Source organism: Acartia tonsa, chromosome 5 (assembly GCF_053477335.1).
Source record: "Acartia tonsa isolate MP-2025a chromosome 5, ASM5347733v1, whole genome shotgun sequence".
Lineage (NCBI taxonomy): Eukaryota > Metazoa > Arthropoda > Copepoda > Calanoida > Acartiidae > Acartia > Acartia tonsa.
This window is the reverse complement of record NC_137264.1, coordinates 10,094,369-10,107,237: the sequence shown is the minus strand read 5'-3', so window position 1 is coordinate 10,107,237 and position 12,869 is coordinate 10,094,369. Positions and strand designations below refer to the sequence as shown.

Sequence of the window (12,869 nt, the reverse complement as noted above, 5' to 3'; positions counted from 1 at the left end):
CTAAATTAACGGAAAAAGCTATCCGTTACGGACGTACGGACGGACGGACGTACGGACGGACCGACCCTAATTATAGAAAAGCTTCGCTTTTAAAAAATGAAAAATTCCACATAAACAACGATATGTTGGGTAGATACTGATTAAGTCTGGATTTTTTGTTTATATGGACATTGTTCAAGTAACAATTATTGGCAGGGATATTAAGGGATAAGACATTGGACAATAAATAAATATACATCCCCAATGATGATAAACAAGATTACCACTCCTATAGATTACAATTAACCTTGAAAAGTTTGGACAAAACTATTTTAAAACTTACCACACAAAATTCAATAAAAGTACCAAAACTTTTTGAGGTAATGAATGAGATAACATGATTATAAAACTTTGGGTACCATTATAATTTCCAGTCCAATGTCCACTCCATCCGTGAATATAGGTCATTATTTATTGATAAATGTGTGTATGGAAATATAAATCAATTTTAATTAGAATATTGAATGGACAAAGTGCTTTCTTTTACTTCCTAGGAATTAAACAAGGATGATAACATCCATAAAAGCGAAGCACTGAAACGTTAGGACAAACAGACATTAACACTTGTATAGTGTCTAAACTGAATAATCAGAATATAAAAGTATAAGAGTCGAAGCAAAATTGTAAGTAAATTTGTTGAAAAACTGCTTGATACAGGATAATGTTTTTGGACATACTTACGTTTTTAGGACTTGATTATAGAGTTGCTTCGCTTATAATATTGTTCTTTGTTGTCCCAGGAATCAATATACCAAAAATAAGATCAAACGGATAATTAGATCACATAAAAATTTGTTGTTAAAAAAGTAGAAAATCAACATGTTTAAAATGGACTTTCTGGTAATGATTATAGAGTTGCTACGCTTTCTAAATCGTACCTAACTACTACAGGAATCATCATGCAAAGTTTGAAATCGATAGGACAATTCTAACATGCCTAAATTAACGAATAAAAGCTATCTATCTCCGATGGACAGACGTTCGGACGGACAAACGTACGGACGGACGGACCTACCCTAATTATAGAAAAGCTTCGCTTTTAAAAAAGTTAATAACAAAAATGATATTGTATACTAAATGCTCTTGGTCATTAGTTATATCGGGTTCAGAACTTAAAAAATTCTTTTTCCCTAAGAACAACATCCATAAAAGCGAAGCTCTAAAATCAGACGTTAGGATAAATAAGCGTTAACACTTGTAGAGTTAAAAGTTAATGAGCTAATTATTTTTATATTTATAAGTCTAAGTAAAATTTTGTATAAACTTGCTGCAAAATTGAGTAAACATTGTAAAGTACTATTTGAAAGGACATGCTTGCATTTTAGAACTTTATTATAGTACCTTCTTGTCCTAGGTATCATTATTCTAAAAACCAGTTGAATAAGATAATGTTATCCATTAAAAAATCAACATGCTTTAAATAAAGTTGTTACACTTTCTCAATTTATTTGACTGTTACAGGAATCATCATGCAAAGTTTGAAATCGACACCATGGAATCTGTCCCGATTTTGTATAACTTTTGCGGAACATGTTCCAGTTACGTCATATTTTTCTTTCCCGAAAAAGGGAAGGGGGGAAGAAAATCTCTTCAAAAGAGATGGGGAAAACCCCCTTTTCTCCCATCTCTTTTTTCTTCCCCCCTTCCCTTTATTTTCTTTCCCCCTTCCCTTTTTCGGGAAAGAAAAATATGACGTAACTGGAACATGTTCCGCAAAAGTTATACAAAATCGGGACAGATTCCATGGTGTCTATTAAATCGCTAGGATCATTCTAACATGCAGAGATTTAGCTATTGCAGACGGACCGACCTTTATTATAGAAAAGCTTTACTTCAGAAGGTGTCGGCTACAGTACACCCCCTGGACGATTATATTATTATTTTCTAACAGGGGGGGGGGGAGTGGTAAGCCCCTTCCTTAAACCGCCATCCACGCGTACCAATGATAAAGGTAATAAGTATCAATAACACATTAGGCTTAGATACTAACAGAAAAAGATATATTTAACAGTGGCTCCCCGTTACGAGGATAACTTGTAAATTAATCTTTCAAATAAATTATTTTATATCAATAAAGACAAATCTTTAGAAAAAAATAAGATTTTAAATTTAAATTTGGCTTTTAAAGTTATTTTATATTTAGTTCTGATGTTAAAAATGAAGTTTTATTAATTTTTAAAAACTTTTAAATCAAATTATTGTTTATAAAACTATTATTATTGACATCTAGTGTTTAAATATGATACTAAAATTGCAGGTTAAGGTAGAAATTCCAATCAATCACACTATTTGAAACCATTGGGTGCACGCACTTGTGTGCGCGCATTAGATGCGCTCACGCACAGAAACATGGTCACACACACTCACATACACACACACACAAGAATGTATGCCTATATATTTTTTATAATACCAACTTTCATTTTCAAAGCATGAATATACCTGATGAATATATGTAGTAGATAAAGATCCCTCTTGAGTAAATTAAAGCAATCAGAGTTCACTGTATGGATATATATTGTTATTTAGAAAGTTAACAAATTTTTGTACAAAGGGGCAATAAATTTTAAATTTCATTATACATTAATTATAACATACTAGCGGCTTTGCCCCTAGCCTATAGGGGCTTTGCCCCAAGAGATAATTTTTAAAAAAAATTCTGGTGCTGCCAATTTATGTGAAGTAACTGCCTAAAAACAATTTTTTTTGGGGAGGGGGGGGAATTTTCTTTTTGGTGGGTGTTGGGGGTGTCCCACTCCCAAGAAAATAGCTTAAAACCACCACAGGACCAAAAGGTATATATCCTGAAGAGTATAATCCAATCGGTTCAGTGGTTACGAGATCTTAAGCTTCAGACAGACAGACAGGCGGACAGACGGACAGACTATCGGACAGACTGATGGACAGACAGATTGACAGACAGATTGACAGACAGACGGACAGACAGACATCGTTCTACTTTGTATTATGGATTAGAATAGAATGTCCAAGGAAAATAATAGATTTCGGGAAACTAAATTTTATCGCCCAAATTGTGGGTATATGGGTTGGGTATGAATATGAATTTCATTTTTATATATACCTGACAGCTCATTTAGGGTAATATATAGATTTTTCAAACGCACATACACACAAAAACACAAATTCACTATTTAATAGTGTTAGGTTAAAATGGATATATGATATACATGGATATATTGACAGAGGAAAATTTGTCGTCGATTCAGCTTGCTAATATGGACCTAATTTATAGGAAAGTTTGTTCATCCAGTATAGGTTGAGAGGGTTGGGCAAAGCGGTCGGATCAGGGTATAATTATTTCAGCCAGCTGCAAGTATTACTTTATCAGAATTGAAAATCTGGTGCAACATCTGAGTAATAATATATCAATAATCTACGAAGAGGGGATGATTGTTAATGATTTGATGATTAAACCATATTTTCAACCATTTTTAAGTTATAATTTTTTTGTTCTGCTAAAATTATTTATCAATTATGGGACAACCTAATATGACCCCCTACCGTAGGCCCAGTTTAAAATTGCAACTTTTGGGATTTTTTAAAATCAAGAGCCCGCTTTTTAAATAAGATATTGGATGTTGTTCTATTTCAAATAATTTTCGCTTAAATATTGATATTTGATATCTTATTGTATATTTAAAAAGTTAGCTTTTAATCACAAAATTTCATCCAAAAAAATCGACATTTTATTTTACCCTCGCAACAGAACCCCTCCCGCAGAGAAAGGCTCCCTCCTACGTCGGGGCCCCCCACCGTCAAAACTTCTCCGGGGGAGAAAGGGAAATAAGCTGCTTCTTCATTCAGTATCATTATTGCTGCCCCTCCCTCCATCTCGTTCTATTATATATAGCACTTTACTACCTCCTCTCCACGCACGCACACACACACACGCACTCTTCCGTCCACGGTGTAGCTCTAGTTGGCCACCGTTGCCAAATTTTTGTAGGAAAAAATCGCAAAATTTTAAATCCCTAAAAGCATAGTATTTAACATTTGCTAAATAGCCCTTTGAAAGACTTTCATATAAAAAAACTTAAATTTTAGCATTTTCTATATCAAATTGAAAACTAAAATTGCTCAAAATATCTCATGATTTGGTGTTAAAAATTTTAAAAATCTAATGTTTGGCAACCTGTGAGAGCTCCCGTCCCAGCACAGACAGTAGGCAAAGCTAAGATGGCGGAAAGTTCATAGAAACTAAAGTGCTTCTCTTAGGTAATTTTTATATTTTTAATCATTTTTATGCTTTTTTATATTATAAATTGCTATTTTTTATGTAAAATAAACTATTTATCTATAAAACTCTTACAAATGTAGTATAAGATACGTCTTTTAGGCCTAAATTTTAAAATTTGGCACTATGTACTATTTTAGTGGGAGGTTTTTCAACTTTATCTAATCCTTATAAAATTCTATTAATCTTTTAATATTGCATGGTTTTACACTTCTTTTAATATGCTTTCGCTAAAGCAATTTTTGTATTTCCTTTTAATTGAAAATCTCAACTTATAAAAATAAGCTTACCTACATCTTAATACATTCTATTTTTATATATATATTTGGGTGACATCGCGATTTTAAAACGAATTAAAAAAAAGTAAATTTGCTGTTTTTTTACTATAAGTGGGCGTGGTTATGTCAATTTTAATGGTAAATAGATAACTGGCGATCTGATCTTTACTGCAAGCTAAATTATAAAAATTAAACAAATATAACATACCGTAAAGCTAGGTGATAGGTTAAGAAATGTGATTTGAAATTGTTGAAAAATTGAAAATATTCCAGAGATTTAACTGGAGTTTGGGTTTAAATCGAAGAAGATAGGATATGAAATTATAGGAAATTATATATTAGTTATTTAACTTCGTATTATATACCTACAACTTCCGTGGATATTAAATGATAGATAATATAGTTTTTAAATCAGTTTTGTTAGCCCCGAGTGGATGAAAGCCTGGGTTAACAAAACTTCAATTGTTTTGAATCTATGAATTCATTTTAATATTCGTAGAAAATTCTCTGCAATTTGGTGCTATACATGATTTTTTAATATGGCTACAGACAGGTTCTAATCTAGCGGTTTCGAAGCTACACTGGAAAAAAATTTTACCCATAAAAAAGACGAAATATATTTAACATTTATTATTATTGTATTAATCCTCTTGTTTTAAGTAGTAAAGTTTTTTGTCTGTAGCTTACGATTTCTATAACTAGTAAACTTAAAACTACTGAACATATTGAGTTCTACATTTTATGGAAGCTTTTTATAGGTCCTTAGATGGTTTTAGGCTATTTAATTCTTATATTTAAGTTTGGTTTTAGGCCATTTTCCTACTTTCCTTACTCCTTCGAATATATAGCTCCTTTTTGCTAGGAGCGCAGCAGCTTTATTTATATATCTTTAGTTAATAATTTGTTACTTTATTAATAATACCTAATACTATATTTTTTTTACTTTTTTCAGTCTTACAACACCTAAAGACGCCAAATAACGGAAAACTCAGAAATACAAAAAAAAACCCACAAAACTACAAAAAAAATCTGTGAATTGAAAGAAGCATATTTAAAGAGCTGTGAACTTGTGAACTAAAACACCACATCATTATTCAACAACAACATATAGAACAACATCTCTATACTGAACAACAGCAATATAATATATATAAATATATATATTACATCTACAAAAACCTATTCTCAATTGTTAATGAACCAAAACATCTGCTAAACCGAGCTACAACTAGTTAAAAAATAAAAACAACAACAACGCACAAGCAATCAAAAACAAAAAAGAAACATATTTAAAAATTTTCTGATATTGTTACAAATATTTTTTTTATGAAGAAGAAAAGTGTTAGTTAAACGAAGCGAGATAAAGACTTGAGTTAAACTCAACCTCCCCTGTCTCCCGCCAACCGGCGGGGAAAAGGCGGCGGCGGAGAATTTGGTGTGAAAACCGCCATACGGCCAGTGTTTTGAACAAACTAAAAACTCTGCAAACTGCTGGTTTTGTGGCTGTTTTTTTCAGCCTAAAGTGAAAGGATTTATTACGAACACTAGTGTGGTGACTTACTTCAAAGTGTGATTTTGGAAGAAAAATATGTTGATATTGTTTTATTAGCCTCTAGTAATATAGTTATTATATATTACTCATATTTAATAATACAAAAAACTTTTAAAGTAAGTGATTTTGAACGTCTCTATCACTTGCTTAACTTTGTTCTCGGGTAGAAATTGAAACTCAGCTGTGCACGAAAGCAACTTATTCATTTTTGCTATTTTACAGGTACGTAATAGTTATTTATCGCATCGTATTATAAACAGATTTCCGCGGATATAAAAATGTACAAATATAAGATTTAAACCAGTTTTGTAAACCCCGAGATACCGAAAAGTGAAAACACGGGCTAACAAAACTGGTTTTAATTTTATTATTTTATATTTTTATATTCGTAAGAACAGGATATAATATGCTATACATGATTTTTCAATATGGCTTAGAACCGGTTCTAATCCAGCGGCTATTAATCGGTTTCAATCAAAGCCATACTGGAATTATTTTTATTATTAGGGCAGCTACTCTATTAACTCGCTTTTATGTTTTTTAAAAATCTCAGATTTTTAGAAAACAGATTAATTGTTTAGAGATCTTAATGGACATACGCTTACATATGGACAAATCACTTTTTTTAGCGAGAGAGTGGATAGTTGTGGAAATTTACTTAAACAAAACCAACTAATAAAAGCATATTTAAATCAGTAAAGAATAATTTATTGCCTATTGTACTATCTCATCTATTACATTTAGTTGAATCTGTAGATTCTAAATGTATTCAAAATTAATTTCATATTGTATTGAAAATTCTGATATTATAAGTAAGAAAACTTCTTCAGTCTTCAATTATTTTTAATTAATATTTTTTCTTTATTTCAGATTTACATCCTACTACTTCTACTACTAGCTACTTTTTGAGCCTTGTTCATTTTACTACAGTCATTGTTACAATTACAAACTTTTTCTAATCAATTCTCCTCCCCTCTTTCAACTTCCTTCAACCCTCACAGTATCAGCTCAAGTGACTTGGATTGGTTACTGACCGGCCCTGCGTGTGTTGAGTGTTCGCGGTTTTTTTCTGTAATAAAATTCGTGGATTTTATCGTCTGTTTTGACTCGAGTAGAAGGTAGGTACTTCTAAAATTAAGTTTAAAATACGATGGGTAGTAAACCATCTCTATTACAAAGTAGTAAGATTTCTATTTGTTTGAAGCTTAAGATCTCAATAACTACTAAACCAATTTGGGTTCTCTATTTTTAAGCAAGCTTTTCATAGGTCCTCTGACTGTTAAAGGCTAATTTACTTTCAGATTTAGGTCTTTTTTGTATGGTTTAAGATATTGATTAGCTCTCTTCGCCCATTTGAAGCCTCTAGATTAAAATGAGAGAGGTTAAGTTTAAGTTAGATTTGATTAGAAATTTCTGCATTCTATTTTCATAACACCATCTCTCCCTGAAAGTAAACACGACAACAAAAGAGAGAAAATCCATTAAAATAGAGATATTATAAGAGGGGGGGGGGGGGGGGGAGCTGAGGGGGGGTCATCTATATTGTACATTTCCTATTCAATCTCTTTGGAACTAGAAAATTGAATGCATTTGAAATTTGCACTTTCTCTGTTGGATTGTTTTGTAGAGTCGTGGGATATGGTCCTCGGATCAGGAATTTTTTCTTAAAAACTAATTTTAATAGCCATTTAAATCAATGATGGTATATTGTATCATTATAGACTTTTTATGGCCCTTTAAGATTATTATGGTTCTTTAGCTCCTAATGTGGTCTGATCATTTGTTGTAATATCATATGTTTTGATTATCTGTATCTTGATGCAGGGATGTGTAATTTCCAATCTAGTTGAATTTCCTTCCCCAATTTATTTAATAAAAATACGGAATATATATACGGAGGAATGTGACAATGGACTGTTTATTGCATTAGTCCCCAAAATTTTTTATGATGTTTTATTATTCGTTATCTCAACAACTTTGGGAACTTTTAATGAATTTTGATTAGTTGATTCATTGAGTTGAGTGTCCAGACGATTCAACCAATAATTGTAATCTACAAAAGAGGAAATTTTGTGTATCATCATTGAGGATGCATATCAATTTATGGGTCATTGTCTTATCCCTAAAGATCCCTGGTTATTTTTTCTCCCTCCCTATCCTTGGTGGTGCACACATTTTGCATAGGAATATATAACCTTCAAGTCCCTAACACCAACAATCAAGGACATTATAAATGCATAGAAAGGGCATCATATATGCATAATACAGTTAGATGTTTTTTTATGGACGCATTTAGGTTTGTAAACAGTGGCGGCCATAGCAAGAAATTCGTTTTTAAGTGGATGCCATTACGCAAAATTCTAGTTGTTAAAAGTACAATGATATGATGTAAAATGTATGGTATAATACGTCTTTAAGCTTCTTTCTTTGATTTAAACTACTTTTAATAGAATAAATGAAAATAACTCTCTATAGAAAGATATCATTAGCCTAGGATTATAATTTAGATAACCTAGGGGGTTACATTACATGGATAAACTTCATTAAAAATGTATCTTTTTTTTCTAATTGGCTTTTTCATGATTATGCTTATATTATTTCCAGTATGGCTTCGAAACCGATTAATATCCGCTGGATTAGAACTGGTTCTCAGCCATGCTGAAAATTCATGTATAGAATCGTATTTCAGACAATTTTCCATGAATATTTTTTTTAAAGATCAGAAGATTTATGCCTTCGGCCTCTGGGGCACACCAAACTTGTTTTAATCTTATAACTTTTCATTTTGATATCCGCGGAAAGCTGTCTATAATACTATACGATAAATAACTATTAATAATCTCAATATTTTAGGAGACCTGTTGGCTATGACAATGAATTCTCAGTGGGGTGGGGTCGGGCTCAACCCGCCGGAGCCGCTGCCAATGGGCGGCGGCAGTAAATCCATGCGCGATCCTGGCTTTATCGGTGGTGGCCTGCCATCTGCTGCCGGTAACGGTAGCGGCCGACAAATCACCAAGAACCCGCTGAATATGCTGGGTGGTATGGGATCCAACTCGAACGGGGTCTATACCAACGGGAGCAGTTCTAGCTTTGACCAGGTATGCGGTTGAAATCTTTAAAAGCTAAGATTTTCTATAATATGGGTCAATTACTACGTATTTCTGTGTTTCATAATAATATTTAAGTATCTAAGTGGAAAGACTTTCTGCCCTTTTGAACTTATTTAAAGTTATATTTTTACTTACTGTGTGTTTTTATAAATCAATAAATGTTTAATTTATTGACTTTAATGCAAACGAATTTGTTTGTTTTATTTTTAAGTCCCCTCCTTTTGAGCAAACCTAATATTGTTTGTCAATGGTTCTAAATTTGTTATAGGTTGGTCGAGGCGGTTTAGGAAACAACGTCGGCTTTCCTGGTGACCGTAAATGGGGAGCTCCCGGCAGCTCTCTGTCCGGCGGGCTTGACCGCATGAGCAGCGGCCTCGACCGTATGACCAGCGGCATGGACCGAATGGGCGGAGGCAGCGCGATGGATCGAATGGGCGGCGGTGGAAGCAACGCTCTAGATAGAATGGGCAGCGGTATAGATAGAATGGGAGGCGGTGTTGGCTTAGATCGGATGGGCGGAGGAGGTCTTGACCGCATGGGCGGTGGAGGCGGTATGGACCGTATGATAGGCGGCGGTGGAAACGGTATGGATCGGATGGGCGGAGGAGGAATGAATGGAGGTGGGATGGGCGGGCTAATGAATAAGATGGGCGGTGGTAATGGATTTGGAGGCGGAGGTAACAGCGGTGGAATGGATGGATATGGAATGGGCCTGAGACAACAGCGTAGCCCTCCCAGCTCCAGGTCAATTCATTTTATTTCTTATTTGTAGATACTAGATGCCTCTAGGGGCAAGTAAAATTTTTCCGTTTCAATCATTCATTTGATCATGAAAGTAAAGACTTAAAAACTGGAACTTTTTTTCTTTCGTATGGATTATTTTTAGCAAGCCATTAGGACTAGTACCCAAAAAAAATAATTTTAGATCAATCGTGCAACCTAATATTCCTGTATTTTGTGTCTTTGTAAAGTTACATTATCTTCACGGTCTAACCCTTACTGGCTTAATTTTCTATAGAATAGATTTCTTTATTCTTCTAACCTTACAACTTTGAATTAAACAATACCTTACAGGTTTAATTTAGTGAATATTAAATTATTCAATTTATTATTTTGTGTTCACTGTTCAACTCTTACTTTGTAATTATAACACAATTTTAACACCAGATGGTTGATACTATAGAGGGGGGGGGGGGTCATTGGACTGTAAATTCCACTGGCGGCATCCAAAGTATTATTAAAACATGTTATCTTATTTGTTAGCTCGAAAACTTTGGGTACTTTTATTGGTTTTTATCGGCCTGTTTCAAACTAGCAGTGTTTTAACTTTACTGCCAATAATTTTAATCAAAATAATGAGTAGGTAGTTTTTTTTTTATATATTTTATCGTTCATTATCTTATCCCTGATCAACTTCTAATTGAATTTTCATTTAGATACAACGGATATACCGGTTCCATCGGCGATCGTAGTCACAGTAACGGCAACCTGTCCATTTCCGGCGGTGGCGATAGAATGTCAGGCGGCGGTTTCCCCGACAACTATAACCGCGACATGCGAGACATGATGGGATCACGCGGTGGTAATGATATGGATTCTCGCGGGCTTTTCCGCGATCTAGTGGACGCCAGAGGAGATATGCGCGGTAGCGGTGGCGCGGATAATCGTGTGTTGCGCGAATACCAGCTTCAACAAGAAATGCGAGAAAGGGTAAGTTAACAAATATTGGAAGCAACGCTTGTCTTATTAACTGGGGCAACAGATTATTTATGTTCATAATTATGTTATATCCCTCCCCCAGATGCTAGGGGCGCATCCGCTAACTTTATTAATCACTAATTAAATTTCAAAGGCTTTCTTTTATTAAGTTCGAAAAGTAAACATATGAGTCAATATATTTAAATGTTTTTTAATGATAATTTTTACATGTGTCCTATTCAAAGTATATTTTACATAGGAATAAACATTTTCACTAAATAAAGTTTTTAGGGATGTATATTCTGCACAAGATTCATTTTATTCCCAGCTCTAAAATAAGTGGATACTCTTACTCTTATTTTTTTTCTCACTTTTTGACCCCCTCCCAAATATTTTTCTATTTTTTTCCCCCAGGGATGGGGAAAAATGTAACCAAAATTTTTCATTGCTCTTTAGTTTTTATTCCCCCCCCCCCCTTTAACATATTTTTTTATTCTCTCCCCCTCCCCTATAGCAGGGGATCTCATACAGAATATACACCCCTGGAAGTCAAAATAGAAACTATGATCATTTTATAAAAATACAATGTTATCATTTTATTTTAAGGACATGTACCGAATGCGGGGTGGCAACGACTTGGTCCGCTCCAACTCAGAAATGGGCCCAGAGCGTAATCTGGCGATGCTTGACCGCGGAATAATGTCCGGCCGCGGTTCTGTCGGCGGCGGCCAAATGTCGCAGCAACGCGACATGATGTCGGGCAGCGGCAACGGAATTGGCAGAGATTACATGCGCAGCAACAGCGATATGATGGGCATGAGTGGCGGCAGGGACCGAGGCATGGATATGATGAGCGGCGTCGGCGGGCGTGACCGGATGGATATGATGGGTGGCGGCGGTGGTCGTGACCGTATGGACATGATGGGCGGCGGCAGGGGAGGAATGATGGATATGCCCTCAGGTAGCATTCTTTGCAGGGATCTAAAGGGATATGACATGGACGATAAATTGATGAACATCCTCATGGGGCCACATTGTTAATGCACAAAATTACCCCTTCTGTAGATTACAATTAGCGGTTGAAACGTTTGGACATACAATTTAATAAAGTAATCAATCAAAACTCATTTAAAGTCCCATAAGTTGTTGAGCCAACGAATAAGAAAACGCTATTCGAAAACTTTGGGGACTAGTGAATTAAACAGCTTATATTCCCCTCTCTCTCCATTCTTTGGTCACATAAAATCAAAATTATCTAAATACTCCCTATTACTCGATGATATGCGGAATTTTCAGGGGGGGTTTTTTCTTACAAAAATACACAATTCTAAAATTTACAAAGATAAATAGATATTCCCCTCAGGGAGGGAGGAAATTGGGCTTTTTATTACACCAGTCCCCAAGGTTTTATATAATATTAACGTTTTCTCATTCGTTGGCTTATTGATTTTGGGGACGTTTATTAATTTTTTATTAGTTGGTTCATTAAAGTTGAGTGTCCAAACGTTTCAACCACTAATGTATTCTATACAAGGGGTTATTTTAAGCAGCATTATTGGGGATGTATATCAATTTTCTAATCCCTTTAAATCCCTGTTCTCCCTCAATCGATGCCATAGAAATAATTCTTATCTTCATAAACTTAATATTCATGCTTTGTTTCAATAATGTTTTTTTTTACAGGCTACTCTCGTGATATGATGGCCCAACGCAGCATCTCTATGAATAACGGCGGCAGTTATAACGGTGTAGGCGGAATGGATAACGGTTACAACCGTTCTATGTCGTTCAACGGTAAGTGAAAATGTCTTTAGTTTCCAGGGCTCGGCAGCCCTTAAATTTTTTGCGGCTCTGCTGTTTTTTAAAACTAGTCCCCAGAGTTTTATAATAACGTTTCCTGATTCGTTGGCTCAGCAATTTTTGAGACTTTTGCA

At 34.6% G+C, this 12,869-nt stretch overlaps 2 protein-coding genes across 11 annotated transcripts in view; both read left to right on the top strand.

The window, feature by feature from the left end:
* The window catches only part of LOC145318732 (uncharacterized), a 321,894-nt gene that overhangs the window by 266,863 nt on the left and 42,162 nt on the right, over positions 1–12,869 (top strand). The gene's annotated exons all lie outside the window — the stretch shown is intronic.
* The window catches only part of Unr (cold shock domain-containing Unr), a 33,430-nt gene continuing 24,292 nt past the window's right edge, over positions 3,732–12,869 (top strand). For all 10 annotated transcript variants that reach the window (XM_080160200.1, XM_080160203.1, XM_080160198.1 and 7 more), the window contains exons 1-8: positions 3,732–4,275; positions 5,525–6,346; positions 6,995–7,242; positions 8,978–9,225; positions 9,506–9,981; positions 10,674–10,947; positions 11,542–11,896; positions 12,619–12,729. In XM_080160200.1, coding sequence (XP_080016326.1) covers positions 8,992–9,225; positions 9,506–9,981; positions 10,674–10,947; positions 11,542–11,896; positions 12,619–12,729 — 1,450 coding nt within the window. In that variant the 5' untranslated portion in view covers positions 3,732–4,275; positions 5,525–6,346; positions 6,995–7,242; positions 8,978–8,991. The remainder of the gene's footprint in view (positions 4,276–5,524; positions 6,347–6,994; positions 7,243–8,977; positions 9,226–9,505; positions 9,982–10,673; positions 10,948–11,541; positions 11,897–12,618; positions 12,730–12,869) is intronic.